General features: G+C 43.5%; 1 protein-coding gene across 2 annotated transcripts in view; it reads right to left on the bottom strand.

Moving 5' to 3' along the window:
* TBXAS1 (thromboxane A synthase 1) overlaps positions 1–19,743 on the bottom strand; it is a 194,930-nt gene extending 175,187 nt beyond the window's left edge. For both annotated transcript variants that reach the window (XM_015135045.3, XM_001109275.5), the window contains exon 1: positions 19,323–19,743. In XM_015135045.3, the coding sequence (XP_014990531.1) occupies positions 19,323–19,414 (92 nt within the window). In that variant the 5' untranslated portion in view covers positions 19,415–19,743. The remainder of the gene's footprint in view (positions 1–19,322) is intronic.
* Between the last annotated feature and the right edge of the window lie 638 nt (positions 19,744–20,381).

Genomic DNA, 20,381 nt, shown 5'->3' with positions numbered 1-20,381 from the left:
GCAGTGAGCTATCATTGCACCATTGCACTTCAGCATGGGTGACAGGGCAAGATCTTATTTTAAAACAAACAAACAAACAGAAAATATTGCAAAATGCCAAAGGAAGAGAAGGATCAGAAACTGTTCATTCAGTTTAGGTACTAGAGACTTACTGGTGGCCTTGAAGAAAGCCGCTTCAGCACAGAATGGAACAGAGACCTTATTGCAGGGATCGGGGGTAAATAGGAGGTGAGAAAGTAAGCAAATACAAAGTCCTCTTTCAAGCCACTAGGCTGGGAAGAGAAGGATAAGTGGAGTGGTGCCTGGGGTGGACCATACAGTCAAAGAAGAGGTGGTTAGTGAGTTGGTTGGTTGGTTGGTTGGTTGGTTGGTTTGTTAGTTGGCTGGCTCAGTTGTTTGTTTTATGATAAGAGAGAATTGAACCTGCAAAGAAACATTTGCAGTGACACCATCATGAGGTGTCACTGAAAATGATGAGGGTAAGGGCTTGGATGAGAGTGAGCAGGAAACAAAAGGTCTGGTCAACGGGAGAGAGCAGAATATAGCTTAGTGGCGTGTATTTACTGATGTGCTATGCCTCGTTGATACTTCAAGTTCTCAAGTCCAAGGGCAAGCAATGTCAACCAATGAAGCAAATGAAAATTAGAATGGTACTCTTACTGTAAAATCAGAAAATAAATGTAAATTTTGTCATGGGAAAATTTGAAAAATTTCTGGAAAGCAAATTGAGTTTAAAGCTTGATTTATTGTGCACTTTTCAAGAAATAGATTTTCTTTAATTTTTAAACACCTACAACTGAGAGGTAAACAGATGCTATCAATAGACTAATAGCAATATATGTTGGTGTAAGGTTTATTGCTCACAAGCGCTCATACTTCCTTTCCAGGAGACAGGGAGAGAATGACTATCTCCACTTGACCGTATGGAAAAGTGATCAAGCTCAGAGAGGTGGCTGACATCTCTGACCTTGAAGAAAAGCCCACAGTCATCTTCATTTGCCCTCCTTCCCCATCATTTCTTTTTCTTTTCTTTTTTTTTTTTTTTTTAAACAGAGTCTTGCTCTGTCGTCCAGGCTGGAGTGCAGTGGTGTGATCTTGGCTCACTGCAAGCTCTGCCTCCTGGGTTCAAGCCATTCTCCTGCCTCAGCCTCCTGAGTAGCTGGGACTACAGGCACCCGCCACCACACCTGGCTAATATTTTGTATTTTTAGTAGAGATGGGGTTTCACCGTGTTAGCCGGGATGGTCTCGATCTCCTGACCTCGTGATCCGCCCTCCTCGGCCTCCCAAAATGCTGGGATTACAGGCTTGAGCCACCGCGCCTGGCCTTTCCCCATGATTTCTAAACCTGTGGCACTGTGGCTCTGTCCCCACCACACCATCGGTGACCATCCCCAACATCCCCGAAGATGCCTCAGCTACTAAGTCTAATACGCATTTTTAAAACCTCATTTTACTTGTTCAAGGTCAAAAGCTACTTAGTGGTATAAGTCCAAGATTATTCAAAATGAGGCCACTTGTTTGAAGTACGCCTCTCCTCACTTTTCACTGCAATGCATTCCTGGGGATCAGGTGAGAATTCAGAATGATGTTTACAAAATAACTAGATAAACAAAATAAAAACCAAGATCTAGCTGCCCAGCATCTATGCAGTTTTTGTTGAATATAAGCGTGCAGTTATCAGATAACACTAAGAGCTAATGTTTATCGAGCCTGAACTGTGCCATGTACTGCTCTAAGTCCACCTTGTGTTCTTACTCATGTAATCCTCCCAACATGCTAAGAGGTAGGTACTGTTAGTATCCCTATTTTACACATGGGGAAGCTGAGACACGGAGACCTGACATCCATTGCTTAAGGTCACAAGGCTAGCTAGAGTTTGAATCCAGGAGATCTGATTCCAAAGCCTAACCCCCGGGCCATTATAGAAAGTGTGGAAAGGTGGAAAGACTGAAGTGTTTTTAGTGTGTTTTCAAGGGATCGTTGATCAACTGGAAGACTAAAGTGTTTTTAGTGTATTTTTAAGGGATCGTTGATCAACTGGCAAGCTGCTGAAGTGTTCGGGAGTAGTTTATTTTCCTGAATGGGTTGAGCTGTCACCTTTGCACAATGATTTTGGTTAGCAATCCTTTCCTTCATAAATAGCACAGAGATGAACTTCAACCCACAGCCCAGCCTAGCCTGACTTCTAAAGAAAAAAATCTTTTATTAAGATCCAGAGTTCCCAGCCCAGGCAACGTGGCGAAACCCCGTCTCTACCAAAAAAAAAAAAAAAAAAAAATACAAAAATTAGCCTGCTGTGGTTGTGCTGGCCTGTAGTCCCAGCTACTCATGCAGCTGAGGTGGGAGAATCCCCTGAGCCTGGGGAGGTTGAGACTACAGTGAGCCGTGATTGTGCCACTGCGCTCCAGCCTGGGCAACAGAGTAAGACCCTGTCTCAAAAATAAAAAACAAACAAACAAAAACAAAACAAACAAACAAGCAAAAAAAAACCCCTAGAGTTCAATTCAACTATATTTTGTTATATGACAAGTTGGGGTGATAGCTGGTTGCAGTGGCACACGACCAGAAATGAATAGAAAATCTCTAGGATGATACCCATAGCGGCGAAGAACAATAAATATGCCACACAAAATCCTGTAGGTCATCTCTTCTAATGCAGTTTGGTTCAACAAGTAACTGAGTGCCTATTACTCAACAGAAATGTATTGATTCCCCTGGGCACAATGCTGGGTGCTCAGCTAAAGCTGAGGAAGGACCAATCCTGCCCTTGCGGAGCCAGGTAAGTGATGAGAGACGGGGATGGTACCAGGTACATTGGGGCAAGAACCCAGGAGATGCAGAAGAGGCTCCTGGAGAAGATGTCACCTGAATGAAGGGGGAAGGACATGCAGGTAGAAGGAAATAAATTGGCAGTGAACTGCATGGTGTGCGGGAGGAGCTATGAGCACCTGGGAACCAGGTGCCAGGTGAGAAGTGATGGGAGCCGAACCTGCAGAGGGGCACGGGACCAGGTCAGAGGGGGCTTCAGGACCCAGGCCAGGAACACTCACTTCCTTAGACAGGAGGACCAGGGAAGGGTTTTATGCAGAGAAGCAGCAAGCTGGTGGCTGCAGTTGCAGGACAAATTTGGGGAGCACAAGATAGAAGGCAGGGAGACCTGTGGGAAGGCTATTTCCAGCTAAGGAGTGATTTTGAAGTCCTCAACTGCAGCAGAAGCAAAGCAGATAGACAGAGAAACACTTAGGAGTCAAGACTGGCCAGACTGTGGAGGGTTAACCGTTAGGGTAAGAGCCAAGAAAGGTGTGAGGCTGATTCCCAGCATAGCCTGGGGGGCTGAGTGGAAAATGTGCCAGTGCCAAGAGGCAGGTGTCCCAGCCCTCTCTCACCAATGAGGAAATGAGCAAGGAGGGAGTGGCTGGCCCAAGGTCACCCAGTGGAAAAGGTGTGTCTGTCCCTACACTGTAAAGGCCTGGCTGGTTTCCACAATGCCACACTTCTCCTGAGAACCTCCCAATTGCCTCCTTGTATGCGCCCTTAGATCACGAGACGATGCTACCGATCTTGGTCACTCTCTGGGTACAGATGTGGTTAAAATCCTTCAGGTACAACTGACTGCACTCCCTCTTCACTGCTTTACAGCCTGGGGTTCCCAGGTGCCTACTGATTTGTGAAGGTAGGAAGAGGGTACATGAGATATTTTCAATATTTCGAAGAGCCTAATGTAAACCATGCATTTATTGACAATGCGATGGTGCAGGTTAACGAAAATGTCGAGTTTCTTTGCTTTGGAGTGGAATTATAACTTGGTACACTAATGCTGGTTATCTCATTGATCAGCTATTCTCAACTGGCAGAGCTTTCCGATTAGCTTGACTTTGAATAATTAAAATGAGAAAATTAATCAATCATTACTTAAATATACATTGTTGCTGGGACAACAGAACATGGGATCTATGGGGGAAATCATATTAACAGCGGATGTTGGGGAAGAGTTGAGATACCATTGCTTCAAACTGTGGGCATTTGTGCTCAATAGAACAGTGAAGGAGAGAGTGTCTCTTCTTTGATGCCTCTCTGCTGGAGGTTGGATGCCTCCTGTCCGTCCAATCTGGTGTCAGGATACCTCACTCAGACCTTGAGTGCTCTGTGTACCCCCATGTACCACATATTCCAAATGACTGGGTTCTGCATTCCATCATCCCCTCCTTTTGCAGTCTTGCTCTTCAATTTCAAATGGGCCAGTTCCTCTATCTATCTGAATTCATGGGAATGTTATCCACAGCACACCAATGAGGTAGAACCAGCTCACAGCCTAGAAAACCTTCAGCATTCGATGATTGCATGAATCAAGATTTATTTCCCCTTTCAATAAGCCATGTGCAAGGCATTCTGCCAGGTGCTGAGAACACAGTACCACTAGTGTGCAATTAGGGGAAGACTGATCCTACCCTCTTCCATACACAGGCATGCATACACACACACATTGTCACAGTAATCATTTGGAAATAGTGCTGCTATCTCGGTTACCAGAGGCGTAATCATGATCATTAGCATTTATTGAGCAGCAATTATGTGGAGGGCACTCACTGGCTTAAGATGTGGGCCCTGCCTTTAGGGGCTTACAGTCAAGCCAAGAAGATAGGCCACATACATAAACTATAAAATTAAGTGGGCTGGGCGTCGTGTGGCTCATGTCTGTAATCCCAGCACTTTGGGAGGCCGAGGTGGGTGGATTACCTGAGGTCAAGAGTTCGAGACCAGACTGGCCAACATGCTGAAACCCCATCTCTACTAAAAATACAAACATTAGCTAGGTGTGGTGACACGCACCTGTAGCCCCAGCTACTCAGGAGGCTGAGGCAGGAGAATCACTTGAACCCAGGAGGCAGAGGTTGCAGTGAGCTGAGTCTACACCACTGCACTCCAGCCTGCGTGAGAGAGTAAGACTCCATCTCTAAATAAATAAATAAATAAATAAATAAAGTAGTAAGTGCCGAGATAGCCAGAGAGATAGGAAGCGAGTCCACAGGAGGCAGGACTGGTTGAGGGCTGGCCTGGTGGAGGAGACCATTATGGAAGAGTGACATTTAGACAAAATTTTGAAGGTGAGGCAGGAGTTCAGTTAAACCAAGAAGGGAGAGCATTCAGGCAACAGGGACTGCGCTGTGCAGCTTGGAGGGAACAGGCACGTCTGTGCAGGAAGGAGGGAAGCACATTTGAGGACTTTAGGGCACCTTTCGGATCAGAAAGTGGAGGCAGCTGCTGGTTTGGGGATATGGCACTGGCTTTCGCGGGGGAGAGTGTGCAGTGCTCAGGGAAACAAGGCATTGGTGGAAGTCACTATTTGTAGAGCTTGGCTTTGCTTTCAGACCATCTCTGACACAGTTTTTTTCTAGACACCTTCGAGGGGAAAAAAGGGGCTGGCCTCTTTCTGAGATAGTGTTCGGGAACTGGCTGACTGCTGAGGCGAAACCTAAGAAGCACACCTTTGGAGGACATAGGGGAAGTTTAGGAAGGCCCCACGGCATGGCCCAGGGCCAAACTCCGCACTGAGGGCTGAGGCTGAAGGCAACAGAGAGAGCCAAGGGCTCCAGGGAACTCCCCTATCAGCCGACACTCCCCACCCTATCCACCAGGAAGTTGTACAACAGCACCTATCTCTGGTAAACCAGGAAAGAGGTGGCTCTTAGTAATTGAAGCACCAGTGAATACCAGTGTGAGCATCTGCCCCGTCCCTTTCTCCCCAGTCTCATGCCCGTGTCCAGATGCATGCTATTCCTGCAAGTAAAAAACAAGTCCGTATAAGGCTACAGGGTTCTCATAGACAGCGTACTTCCCTTCGATGGCAAGCGATAGTTGTTAGGTTTGTTGTTATGATGGCATTGGGGGTAGGGGAAGAGTTCATTCAACCATTGCATTTCTGGGAGAGTCACTTCCTCCCAGGCAAGGCAGCACTGAGCACCCATTCACGCAGCTCAGTAATAGACACACATCAATCTGGTGTTTTGCTTTGTTTATACAACAAATAAGATTCTTCTTTCATCTCTGCCCCCAAAACAGATGCTACCAAAAGCCTGAATTCCTTACTAGATGAGAGAAGGTATGACCATAAGTATTATGACCGTTGCTATTGTTTTCTTTAAAAACCAAAACCAGCTGGGAGCGGTGGCTCACGCCTGTAATCCCAGCACTTTGGGAGGCCGAGGCAGGCGGATCACCTGAGATCAGGAGTTCGAGACTAGCCTGGCCAACATGGTGAAACCCCATCTCTACTAAAAATACAAAAATTAGCTGGGCGTGGTGGCTCATGCCTGTAATTCCAGCTACTTGGGAGACTGAGGCAGGAGAATCGCATGAACCCAGAAGGCGGAGGTTGCAGTGAGCCAAGATCAGGCCACTGCACTCCAGCGTGGGCGACAAGAGTAAGACTCTGTCTCAAAAAGAAAAGAAAAGAAAAAAAAAAACCAAAACCGAAAACCAACTCCTATGCCGATGAGCGTGGCCCCTCAACAAAATTCCCAGGCTTCCAGAACTGGTTCTAACCCTCTTCTGCAAGCTCTGCATTGTTTTATAATCATATTTTTTATATTGCAAATAATATTACTCTGTTTAATCATCTATTTGCCAAAATGTGGACTGTTTTTTAAAAATCAATCCATCTCCACAAAGATGTGTTGCCTTCAGGGATTTCAAAGGACTGCATCTAGGCACCAAGAGTCATTCCCACAAAAAGTGCTAGGAATGTGTTTTCTGATAGTGGCGTATCTGCAGTAAGGATTGAGCCTATCAGGAAAATGCCTTTGAAGGTCATAAAATTCATTTGGCTGTATAAGTACTGGAGTGTATGCTGAAATAATCAGTCACGTTATTTTATAGTCATACCTCGTACTCTTGTTCTGGAAAATCAATAAAGTGAGGAGAAGGATAGGGATATTGTGTATAACCATTTAAAAGCAAGAAAACAAAAAAATAATATTCTGTAGAAACGGTCCTCAAGGAAGCCACAGACCTAGTTTTCATAGCAGGCTCAATTTTATCTCCAAGCTCATCACTGAGTTATTAAATCGAAGTACCCATCATATCCTAGACAAAAATACAAAAAAATAACAAAGCAGAAATAGCATGCATCCCTCTCTAGATGCTTGGAGGCACTGAAAATTATCCACGGCCTTTAAAATGTATTTCTAAACCGTGTCTATTATTCACACTCCTAATGTTTTGTTCCAGCAAATGTTACAAACTCTCATGTTGCTTTTGCCTGGGATACTTCCCTACCTGAAATTTTCCCTTTCCTCTCCTCTGCCAAGTCAATTCTTCCCCGCATTTCAGGACCCCGCCCAAGACCTTCCGCTTCTCAAAGGAGAGTCTGACTGGCTGGCGATCCAGAAAGACCAAGAGGCCGGGCCAGGAGAGGAGAGAAAAAGAGTCAGGCATGAAGCTACCATGAGGCCCCTAAAAGCCGCTTCTGTATTTCTGAGCTCCTCGCCACCCTCACACCTAAGAACTACTGCTGGGGATGATGAGGTGCCCAGGCAGAAGAAGTAGCAGCCGCCACTGTGTCGCTTGTATGGCACCTGACTTGCTTTTCCTGAGTGGCAGCACAGACTGGCCAGTGCAAGAGCGCCAACGGGCATAGAAGTCATGGAGTCCAGATCGGGAAGGCCCTCGGTGGCCTTCTGTACCAGCTGCTCATGCCTGGCAGCAAGGGCTTTTGTGGCATTCCTACAGATGGTGAGGGACACTCACGACCCCCGAGGCGCTCTCTTGCCACCTTGCCAGACAGCTGTGGGTAGTGTTCACTTCCTTTGGTGTAAACCTGGACCACTCCTACGCATGCACCCTGCTTCTGTTTGCTAGACTCCATATTTTCTCTGCCCTGAAGGACACAAGACCATCAACCCTGGAACCTCAGAGCTTGCAAAGGGGCAATCTGAATGTTTTACCCCTCTGTCTTGTGGCCCCTCCATTTCTACTGGTTGTGCGGCTACCAATTCATCCGACCGCCCTTTTCAAGGGACCATCTCCGCGGGTCCCTTGCCCATCCCACCACGGCCATACGAAGCAGCACTTTAGCAAAGACGCTGGGAAAACACTGGGTTAAATAAAGCTGAACAGGTGTCTTTATTAAATAACCTTTCAGGGCCTTTGCTATGCTATGAATCTCCAAGAAGGGCTTGATTTAGACTTAATTTTCCAAACACTTTTAGGAACCGAAGTTGGGAAATGGTGAGCAAATTGATCTTCAGTCCCCACATGCTAGAGGCGGGATGCCTTTTCCAGGGCTCACCTCTCATTGTGCCAGGGAATACCTACATGGCTTCTTCCTCTTCAGATTTCTCATCTTGGCTCCCATATTCCATCCCAATGGTGCCTTTTAAATATAGTCTGGAGTAGATGTGGGTCTAGAATTAAAGTCCAGTTCTCACATGCAGACCAAGCTCTCTGGGAAAGGAACTTCCACGGATAGTGGTAAACTTAAGTCTTAATAATCTGTGATAGTCTTAAATCTTAATAATCACCAATCACATTTCAATTTAAACTGGTCTTAGAATGGACTTGATCAGAACACTAACTTATTCTGAATCTAAATTCCTTTTTTTTCTTTTTTTTTTGAGACAGAGTTTCACTCTCATTGCCCAGGCTGGAGTGCAGTGGTGTGATTTCGGCTTATTGCAACCTCTGCCTCCTGGGTTCAGGTGATTCTCCTGCCTCAGCCTCCCAAGTAGCTGGGACTACAGACAGGATCTTGCCCTGTGACCCAGGCTGGAGTGCGCATGTAGTGGTGCAATCACAGCTCATTGCAGCCTCAACCTCCTGGGCTCAAGAGATCCTCCGACCTCAGCCTCCCAAGTAGCTTAGATTACAGACATGCAACACCACACCTGGCTAATTTTTATTTATTTATTTATTTTGGTAGAAACAGGGTCTCTCTTTGTTGCCCAGGCTGGTCTCAAACTCCTGGGCTCAAGCAATCCTCCTGCTTTGCCCTCCCAAAGCCCTGGGATTACGGGCATAAGCCACCACACCCAGCCTGAATTCCTATTTTTGATGTCAAATTGATTATGTACCTCTGGGTCTTGGTACCTGAGCCTTAAGCACAGCTTGGTACTACAAGACCTTCCAGGCCGTGTTCACATACTTGGTTAGATAGCTACCCACCTTCCTCGCCACTTCATCAGCCCTGTTACTCCAAATCCTTTCAGACATTCTACTCCACTGGAAGAAATAGTTAGACCACGGTCCTGAAACCTCACACCTAAAGCGTGAAACTGCTTTCCCCTTCGCCACTAGAAAGGAGCAGTTTCCCATTCTTTTTAGTAAAATTTCTCTTTTTTGCTAAATATTCACACTCATTAAAGAAATACAAAAGATGCAGAAAGACTAAAAGAAGGGAAAAGAAATCACCCAGAACCCCATCCCAGAAAGAAATCCACTAGTGCTATCTGGGCTATTTCTTTACACTGGTTCTTAAAGAATAAAGCAATCTTTATCCTCCTCACAGGAACCCAGCTGCCAGTCCTTAGGTGTTGCTTGAAAGATTAAATACGCTAGGACTTACGGTTGCCTCGAGCAACATTCAACTCGTACAACTCATTTCTTGTACATCAAATCTCTTCCAGAAGTAAGAATTTTAAACCATTTTATATGGGAAAAAATTAGTTTTTAAAATGTGTTATCTTGTGTGTTAATCGTCTTAACATATGCTCCATGTACTTCCAGCTAATACAGTCTCTATCCCCAGCTCCATCTCCAGCCTGGTGGTGCAGCCCTGATCCCCTGATGCCCCAGTTCACACAGTTCAGCCACACACTGGTCAGTTTAAATCAAATGATCATCATGGAAAAATGGTGTCCAAGGCAGTTTTGGGAAAACAACCGAAGTGTCCTATGCCTAGTTTAAAACAGTGTCTTTTTAAAGGAAAGAATTCTTTTTGTCTTTTTTCCAAATTCACGCATACACCTAATAATTAAGAAGTGTGCATTAAGCACATGGCATGGTGTCTGCTCTACAGGATAAGAAGGGACACAAAAACAGTCCATCTGCAACGACTGGGACAGTGCATGGCAAATTGACACAAACTGAAAACAGCAAGCTTTCAGGAAAGGAAGTGGGTCACATGGGCAAGAGAATTTAGATTTGTATGGAACCGTGAAGGCCAAGAGAAGAACCACAGGAAGAAAGCACCAGGCAGAGCTTAGAGGTTGGAATTAGCCTTCAGTCAGCATTTACTAGGCACCAACTATGTGCCAGGCATTGTGAGAGACAGAGATGGGATAAAAGCAGGGCTGAGAGGGGCTCGTAAGTTCCTTTGGAAACAGAAAACACTTCCCTGAGAAACCTCCTCTGAGCCTGGAGTTGAAGGAAAGAGGAGGCCTCATAGAGCAACAAAGGACCATTCACAGCACAGCAAACAGCGGCGCTCCAACCCCAGCCCAGGTTGTCTGGGAGAGAGCGGCAGGGGACCCACTGAAGGAGCAGGAGCCCCACGGTGAGTCTGGGGTGGGGCTGATGGATGTGGACTTCTTAACTTTACTACCTTCAACCACATGCTAGCAGAGCATCCTTGCCATTGGCAGAAGATTCTAGAACTGTAATGAGATAGGCAACCTGGCCCCTGCCCTTGGAGAACTCACAGGCTGGTTGAGAGCACAAGAAGCAACCTTGGTGTGCCTTTTGCTTTTCAGTTTATTTTATTTTATTTTATTTTTTTTGAGACAGACTCTCACTCTGTCTCCCAGGCTGGAGTGCAGTGGCCTGATCTCGGCTCACTACAACCTCTGCCTCCCGGGTTCAAGCGATTCTTCTGCCTCAGCCTCCCAAGTAGCTGGGACTACAGGCGCCCGCCACCATGTCCAGCTAATTTTTGTATTTTTAGTAGAGACGGGGTTTCACCATATCGGCCAGGCTGGTCTCGAACTCCTGACCTTGTGATCCACCCACCTCGGCCTCCAAAAGTGTTGGGATTACAGGCGTGAGCCACCGTGCCCAGCCTGTTTTTCTTTTTTATTTTTCCATAAGTTTTTGGGGTACAGGTGGTATTTGGTTACATGAGTAAGTTCTTTAGTGGAGATTTCTGAGATTTTGGTGCAACCATCACCTGAACAGTATACACTGAACCATATTTGTAGTCTTTTATCCCTTGTCTACCTCCCATACTTCCCCCCAAGTCCCCAAAGTCCATTGTATCATTCTTATACCTTTACATCCTCATAGCTTAGATCCCACATATCAGTGAGAACATACGGTGTTTGGTTTTCCATTCCTGAGTTATTTCACTTAGAATAATAGTCTCTAATCTCATCCAGGTCACTACAAATGCTGTTAAGTCATTCCTTTTTATGACTGCATAGTATTTCATAGTATACATATACCATAGTTTCTTTATCCACTCATTGATTAATGGACATTTGGGTTGGTTCCATGATTTTGCAATTGTGGATTGTGCTGCTATGAACATGCGTGTTCAAGTATCTTTTTCAAATAATGACTTATTTTCCTTTGGGTAGATACCCAGTAGCAGGATTGCTGGATCAAATGGTAGGTAGTTCTACTTTTAGTTCTTTAAGGAATCTCTACACTGTTTTCCATAGTGGCTATACTAGTTTACATTCCCACCAGCAGGGTGGAAGTGTTCCCTGATCACTACCTCCATGCCAACATTTACTGTTTTTTTATTTTTTGATTATGGCCATTCTTGCAGAAGTAAGGTGGTATCACATTATGGTTTTGATTTGCATTTCCCTGATGTTGTTGAGCATTTTTTCTTATGTTTAGTGGCCATTTGTATATCTTCTTTCGAGAATTGTCTATTCATGTCCTTAGCCCACTTTTTGGTGGGATTGTCTGTTTTTTTCTTACTGATTTGTTTGAGTTCATTGTAGAGTCTGGATGTGAGTCCTTGGTCAGATGTACAGATTGTGAAGATTTCTTCCCACTCTGTGGGTTGTTTGCTTACTCTGCCGACTGTTCCTCTTGCCGTGCAGAAGCTGTTTAGTTTGATTAGGTCCCAGCTCTTTATCTTTGTTTTTATGGCATTTGCTTTCAGGTTCTTGGTCATGAAATCCTTGCCTAAGCCAATGTCTAGAAGGGTTTTTACAGTGTTATACCTAGAATTTTTATAGTTTCAGGTCTTAGGTTTAAGTCTTTAACTCATCTTGAGTTGATTTTTGTAGAAAGTGAGAGATGAGAATCCAGTTTCGTTCTCCTATATGTTGCTAGCCAATTATCTCAGTACCATTTGTTGAAAAAAGGTGTCTTTCCTCACTTTACATTTTCATTTGCTTTGTTGAAGATCAGTTGACTATAAGTATTTGGGTTTATTTGCGGGTTCTCTATTTGGTTCCATTGGTTTGTGTGCCTATTTTTATACGAGTACCATGCTGTTTGGGTGATGATGGGCTTATAGTATAGTTTGAAATCAGGTAATGTGATGCCTCTAGATTTGTTCTTTTTGCTTAGTCTTGCTTTGGCTATGCAGGCTCTTTTTTGGTTCTGTATGAATTTTAGGATTGTTTTTTCTAATTCTGTGAAGAATGATGGTGGTATTTTGCTGGGGATTGCATTGAATTTGTAGATTGCTTTTGGCAGTATGATCATTTTTTCAATATTGATTTGACCTATCCATGAGCATGGATGTGTTTCCATTTGTTTGTGTCATCTATGATTTCTTTCAGCAGCATTTTGTAGTTTTCCCTGTAGAGGTCTTTCAACTCCTTGCTTAAGTATATTCCTAAGTATTTTATTTATTTATTTATTTATTTATTTATTTATTATTTTTGCAGCTATTATAAAAGGGGTTGCATTCTTGATTTGATTCTCTGCTTGGTCACTGTTGGTGTATAGGAGAGCTACTGATGTGTGTACATTAATCTTGTATCCAGAAACTGCTGAATTCTTTTATCAGTTCTAGGAGCTTTCTGGAGGAGTCCTAAGGGGTTTCAAGGTAAATGATTGTATTGCCAGCAAACAGTGACAGTTTGACTTCCTCTTTAGCAATTTGGATGCCCTTTATTTCTTTCTCTTGTCTGATTGCTCTGGCTAGGACTTCCAGTACTATGTTGAAGAGGAGAGTGGTGAGAGTGGACATCCTTGTCTTGTTCCATTTCTCAGAGGGAATGCTTTCAATTTTTCCCCATTCAGTATCATATTGGCTGTGAGTTTGTGATAGATGGCTTTTATTACATTAAGGTATGTCCCTTGTATACTGACTTTGCTGAGAATTTTTTTTTTTTTTTTTTTTTTTTTTTTTTTTTTTTTTTTTGAGATGGAGTCTCACTGTCTCCCAGACTGGAGTGCAGTGGCATGATCTCAGCTCATTGCAAGCTCTGCCTCCCAGGTTCATGCCATTCTCCTGCCTCAGCCTCCCTAGTAGCTGGGACTACAGGTGCCCACCACCATGCCCGGCTGATTTTTTTGTATTATTAGTAGAGATGGGGTTTCACCATGTTAGTCAGGATGGTCTCGATCTCCTGACCTCATGATCCACCCACCTCAGCCTCCCAAAGTGCTGGGATTACAGGCATGAGCCACCATACCTGGCCGAGAATTTTAATCATAAAGGGATGCTGGATTTTGTCAGATGTTTTTTCTGCATCTATTATCACATGATTTTTGTTTTTAATTCTGTTTATGTGGTGTATCACATTTATTGACTTGTGTATGTTAAACCATCCCTTCATCCCTGTTATGAAACCAACTTGATCACGGTGGATTATCTTTTTGATATGTTGTTGAATTCAGTTAGCTAGTATTTCATTAAGAATTTTACTATCTATGTTCATCAAGGATATTGGTCTGTAGTTTTCTTTTTTGGTTGTGTCCTTTCCTGGTTTTGGTACTGGGGTGATGCTGGCTTCATAGAATGAGTTAGGGAGGGTTCCTTCTTTCTCTCTCTTGTGGAATAGTGTCAAAAGTATTGAACCAATTCTTCTTTGAATGTCTGGTAGAATTCTGCCGTGAATCCTTATGGTCCTGGACTTTTTTGTTATTGTTGTTGGTAATTTTTAAATTACCATTTCAATCTCACTGTTTGTTATTGGTCTCTTCAGGGTATCTAATGCTTCCTGATTTAAGCTAGAGGATTGTATTTTTCCAGGAATTTATCCATCTCAACTAGGTTTTTTAGTTTATGTGCATAAAGGTGTTCATAGTAGCCCTGAAAGATCTTTTGTATTTTAGTGGTGTCAGTTGTAATATCTCCTGTTGCGTTTCTCAGTGAAGTTATTTGGGTTTTCTCTCTTCTTTTCTTGGTTAATCTTGCTAATAGTCTATCAATTTTATTTATCTTTTCAAAGAACCAGTTTTTTGTTTCATTTATCTTTTATATTTGTGTGTGTGTGTGTGTGTGTGTGTGTGTGTTTCTATTTCATTTAGTTCTGCTCTGATCTTGGTTATTTCCTTTCTTCTACTGGGTTTGGGTTCAGTTTGGTCCTGTTTCTCTAGTTCCTTGAGGTGTGACCTTAGATTGTACGTTTGTGCTCTTTCAGACTTTTTGATGTAGGCATTTAGGGCTATGAACTTTCCTCTTAGCACCACCTTAGCTGTATCCCAGAGGTTTTGATAGGTTGTGTCATTATTGTCATTCAGTTAGAAGAATTTTTTAAATTTCCATCTTGATTTTGTTTTTTACCCAATGCTTATTCAGGAGCAGGTTATTGAATAATTTCCGTGTGTTTGCATGGTTTTGAAGGATCCTTTTGGAGTTGATTTCCAGTTTTATTCTGTTATGATCTGAGAGAGTGCTTGATACAATTTCAATTTTCTTAAATTTATTGAGGCTCGTTTTATGGCATCTCATATGGTCGATCTTGGAGAAAGTTCCATGTGATGTTGAATAGAATGTGTATTCTGCAGTTGTTGGATGAAATGTTCTGTATGTATTGGTTAAGTCCATCTGTTCCAAGGTATAGTTTAAATCCATTGTTTCTTTGTTGACTTTCTGTTTTGATAACCTGTCTAGTGCTGTCGGTGGAATATTGAAGTTCCCCACTATTACTGTGTTGCTATCTATCACATTTCTTAGGCCTATTAGTAATTGTTTTATAAATTTGGAAGCTCCAGTGTTAGGAGGATATATGTCTAGGATTATGATATTTTACTGTTGGACAAGGCCTTTTACCATTTTATAATGTCCCTCTTTGTCTCTCTCTTTTTTTTATTTTTTTGAGAAAGAGTCTTTCTGTGTCACCCAGGCTAGAGCAGTGGTATAATTTCAGCTCACTGCAACCTCCATCTCCCATATTCAAGTGATTCTCCTGCCTCAGCCTCCTAAGTAGCTGGGACTACAGGCACCTACCACCATGCCCTGCTAATTTTTTTTTTTTTTAGTAGAGATGGGGTTTCACTATGTTGGCCACACTGGTCATGAACTCCTGACCTTGTGATCCAAAGTGCTGGGATTATAGGCATGAGCCACCACACCCAGCACCTCTTTGTCTCCTTTAACTACTGTTGCTTTATGGTTTGTTTTGTCTAATATAAGAATAGCTACCCTTCCTCTGCTCCCTTTTGGTATCCATTTGCATGAAATGCCTTTTTCCACCCCTTTAAGTTTATGTGAGTCCTTATGTGTTAGGTGAGTCTCCTGAAAGCAGCAGATAGTTGGTTGGTGAGTTCTTATCCATTCTGCAGTTCTGTATCTTTTAAGTGGAGCATTTAGGCCATTTACGTTCAATGTTAGTATTGAAATGTGAGGTACCATTGCATTCATTGGGCTCTTTGTTGTCTGTGTACTTTGGATTTTTGTTGTTGTTTTTTGCTTTTGCTTTTTAGCTTGTATTTTTGTTGTATAGGTCTTGTGTGATTTATGCTTTAAAGAGGTTATGATGTGTTTCCAGGATTTGTTTGAAGATTTAGAGCTCTTTATAACAGTTCTTGTAGTGGTGGTTTAGTAATGGCAATTCTTTCAGCATTTGTTTGTCTGAAAATGACTGTATCTTTCCTTCATATATGATGCTTAGTTTCACTGGATACAAAATTCTTGGCTGATGATTGATTTGTTTGAGATGCTGGAGGACAGGGCCCCAATCCCTTCTAACTTATAGGGATTCTTTTGTGGTTCATCTGACTGGTTTTCCTTTACAGGTTACCTGGTTCTTCTGTCTCACAGCTCTTAAGATTCTTTCCTTTGTCTCAACTTTGGATAACCTGATGACAATGTGCCTAGGCAAAGACCTTTTTGGGATGAATTTCCCATGTGTTCTTTGTGCTTCTCGTATTTGGATGTCTAGGTCTCTAGCTAGACTGGGGAACTTTTCCCTGATTATTCTGCCAAATATGTTTTCCAAGCTTTTAGAATTCTCTTCTTCCTCAGGAACACCAATTATTCTTAGGTTTGGTCATTTAACATAATCCCAGACTTCTTGGAGGCTTTGTTCATATTTTCTTATTCTTTTTTCTTTGTCTTTGTTGGATTGGGTTAATTCGAAGACCTTGTCTTTGAGCTCTGAATTTCTTTCCTGTACTTGTTCAATTCTATTGCTGAGACTTTCCAGAGCATTTCACATGTCTAAAAGTGTGTCCAGAGTTTCCTGAATTTTTGATTTTTTTTTTCTTTAAGCTATCTATTTTTTAGAATATTTCTCCTATTCAATATTGAGGGAGTGTGTTGGGAGAGGAGGGTCTCCCTTTCCCACCTCTGCAGTTGGGGCACTCAATATCTGGGGTGTCTCCTGGGTCGTGCAGGAGCAATCCACTTCCTTCAGAGGGTCTGTGGGTCCCCTCAGGATTGATGGTTTATTCTTGCAGTCGATCTGGAGCTAAAATTCACCATGGAAGCATCCAGATGCTGCTCTGTCTGGAGCTGCAATCTAGTCCTGTCTTCTGTCCACCATGATCCACTCCATCCTTCTGTTTTGTTTTGTTTTGTTTTAAGAGAGAGTCTTTCTTTGTCACCCGGGCTGGAGGGCAGTGGCATGATCTCAGATTACTGCAGCCTCTGCCTCCCAGGTTCAAGTGATTCTCCTGCCTCAGTCTCCAGAGTAGCTGGGATTACAGACACCTGCTGCCATGCCCAGCTAATTTTTGTATTTTTACTAGAGATGGAGTTTCACCATGCTGGCCAGGCTGGTCTCGAACTTCTGACCTCAAGTCATCTGTCTGCCTTGGCCTCCCAAAGTGCTGGGATTACAGGCATGAGCCACCACACCCAGCCCATTTGATTTCACCTTCTCAGGGTATAGGTTCTCCGCTGCCATCTCACCTGGCTGGATGGCACATGTAGCACTTAAAGCAAAGACTAATGTGCTGCAGTGTTTAACCCACTCCCCCTGCCAGTTTCTCCTGCAAGTGTCTCTATACCTGCATCTTTCCTTGCCTGTGAATCCTTTCACTGGAGGACAAGCACCGCTGTCTCTTCCACACATATCCTTTCAAGAGAATATAACAGGAAGGGGGCCTTGCCTCATTCAAGCTGGTGGCTGTTGCTTAGTGGCTGACTAGGGTCTCACCTGAAACAGAAGGGTTGAAAGCCCAAGGGTGGTTCCCCTTGCACTGAATCAAGGGATGGACCCAAAAGCACCAGAGCCAGGGCCACGACCTCTTTCCTGCTGCCTCCGCTCCTCCTGCAGTGTCCTCTCTAGACATCGAGCTAACCCCCAGAACCTCTGTGTCTCCTCTGCCTTGGGCACCTTTTCCAGATTTCCTGCTCCCTGACCTTGTACCAGGGTCTCCCCAAGATTGGGCACACATTAACAGGTTAATACATATTTTTGCGATAACAAATAGAAGTCAGCTCTCACTTCCTATTTACCACTTCTGCTTGGTACATTTATCTTAATCTCTGCATCTTTGAACCAGGTTATTAATATGGCCCAAGAATAGACAGCAAACACACAGCTGCCCTGCTGAATGGTGTAGTGTTCCTATATGCCAGGCACTGAGCTGGGGGCTCAGACACAACAAAGACTGAAACAAAAGTGTAAAAAAGTGTCCACTTTGAGAACCATAGTCAGAGCATAGCTATTGATAAGATCGATATGAATAAGCATGTTAGTAAGAAATTAAAAATAAACCTAAACCACTAAAGACTTATTTTCTTTTAGGTTACATAGACGATAGATAGTGAATTATAGTAGCTGACATCGACTAAGCACTTTCTACATGTCAGACACTGTGCTTCGGGCTTCCCTGAGCATAAAAACACATTAAGATGGATTATTGGGGGCTGGGGGCAGGGAAGGGGCTACCATTTGCTCTTGGTTTTACATGTGGCCAGTTTCAATCCAAGATAAGCTACAATGAGATAAAAAAGTTCAAAAAAAAATAATTAAACCAGTTAAAAAGAAAAACAGCACTGGGACTGAGGCTGGGTTTCAGAGCCAATTTCCAAGAAGTAATTTCATCATCATAGAACATCAAACGTGAATTCCACTCTCAGCTATGCAAATTCCAAAAGAATAATACCTCACATTTGCATAATGCTTGATGCTTTTCAAAGTGCTTTCCCAGTTATTAATCTAGAGAAGGCTTTATTACTACCAAAAACATAAATTAAAATTCTGTTCAGACTCCAGTTCTCCATTATTTTTTCCACTTTGCCCTCAAAAGCCAGAGCCGTCTAAATCCAGGTGCTTTTGATTGAATGGGTAACTCTAATAAGTTTAACTGGCAGGGTGAATATGCATAAATGTAGCATATTATGAGGCCTTCGATCTACAGACACCAGAGTCAGGCTTAGGAAAATCTGCTGTTGAATTAACAAAACCACAGGGGAGCAACTCGGAGTTCAAGTTTGAGATCCTTCCGGGGTCTCGAATTTTGTGGGAACTGCACACAATATGTTCATCAGAATCCATCTCCCTCTATCAAATATGAGAAATTAGATCTACCACTTTGTCCTTAAACCTACAGAAATCCCCCTCAATGACTTCCCGCAAAGAGGCCCACATTTGCCAAACAGCTCCTAAGTCTTATTTTGTTTTGAATGTAATATGAACCAAGAGGCTGAATTCACTGTAAATCCAACAAGGACAGAAGATTTTAGAAAAATGAGGTGAGGAGATATGACGGGGTTCGAGGAAATACTTCTACCCAAACCTAATGCCTTTCCAATTTGTTTCTTTTTCCATCTCTTTCAAACTTAATTATGTGTAGCGTTCTCAGTCACTGAATCACCAGCCTTTCCTGACACTTCAATCTCATGCATTTTAGCAAAAGATTAACCTGGCTGTTTGCTTTTAATTCTGAAGCTGTGCTAATACTCACTCCCGCTAGATTAGAAAAGAAGAAAAACACACGCCCGCATACCCCGCCATGGCACCAGCAAGGCTCCAGGGTGAGACTGCTGACGCTGTCACAGTCCCTAGGGCTGGCTGCACTTACCACTTCAGAAGGGCCAGGAGAGCCACTGACAGGGCCACCGTCACCATGGGGCCATTCACTTCCAGTTTTAGAAACCCCAAGGCTTCCATCATTCCTCTGAGACCCCAGAGTGGTGGTCTTCCAGATGAGACAGGAGGCTGATCCCGCTGCCCTTATGGGAACCGTGCTCCGCAGGTAGAAAAGAGAACAGGCAATCAAGAAAACATCACATGGAGTGGGCCTCCACAATGTGCTCTTTCTCAGAGTGTCTCCCTATAAAGAGGAAGGAAGAGGAGGGCACAACAAAGGGTTTCAGTGTAAAGGAATGAATCAGCAATTTTAATCCTTGATGACCGCACTGTCAATAAACATTTATGTTAACTTCCTCAGAGAGGAAAGGCAGACTTCTCCATGTTTGCTGAGAAACAAAATGGTTGTAACCATGGACTTGTACTCTGAGAGGAAGTCTTCAAAGAGAGAAGTCTATCTATATCTATGTCTATAATCTCTGTATCTATATCTACATCCATCTATAATTTTTTAAATTCACAATTAAGTGAAGATACATGTCAAGAGACTCTGAATATCCCAGAACAATACGGGATCAGACGCCATCCTGATAAAAATGCTGGCTGCGTTGAGGACAACCATCCCACCAAGTCCATTAGTTGCTGGGTCTATCTCTCTGAGTGTCTGGCTGTTGGAGCCAAGCAGAGATCCCGACTCGGGTCAGTGTTCTCACGGTGAGTTGGAGGGTTTCTCAAGTGTCTGAAGGCAGATCCAAAGGCTCATATATGGGTCCTTTGTTCTAGCTTTGAGCTTATCTGATTAAAGTAGACAGAGAGATGGAGGGGATCAGAGTGGATGGGTGGCAGGACTAGATTGCAACTCCAGACAGAGCAGCATCTGGAGGCTTCCATGGTGAATTTTAGCTCCAGATCAACTGCAAGAACAAACCAGCAATCCCAAGAGGACCCACAGACCCTCTGAAGGTACCAGATTGCTCCTGTAGGACCCAGGAGACACCCCAAATCCTGTGAGTGCTCCAATTGCAGAAGTGGGAAAGGTAGGCCCTCCTCT

Source organism: Macaca mulatta, chromosome 3, assembly GCF_049350105.2.
Source record: "Macaca mulatta isolate MMU2019108-1 chromosome 3, T2T-MMU8v2.0, whole genome shotgun sequence".
NCBI classification, from domain to species: domain Eukaryota; kingdom Metazoa; phylum Chordata; class Mammalia; order Primates; family Cercopithecidae; genus Macaca; species Macaca mulatta.
This window is presented reverse-complemented; position numbering and strand designations above follow the sequence as displayed.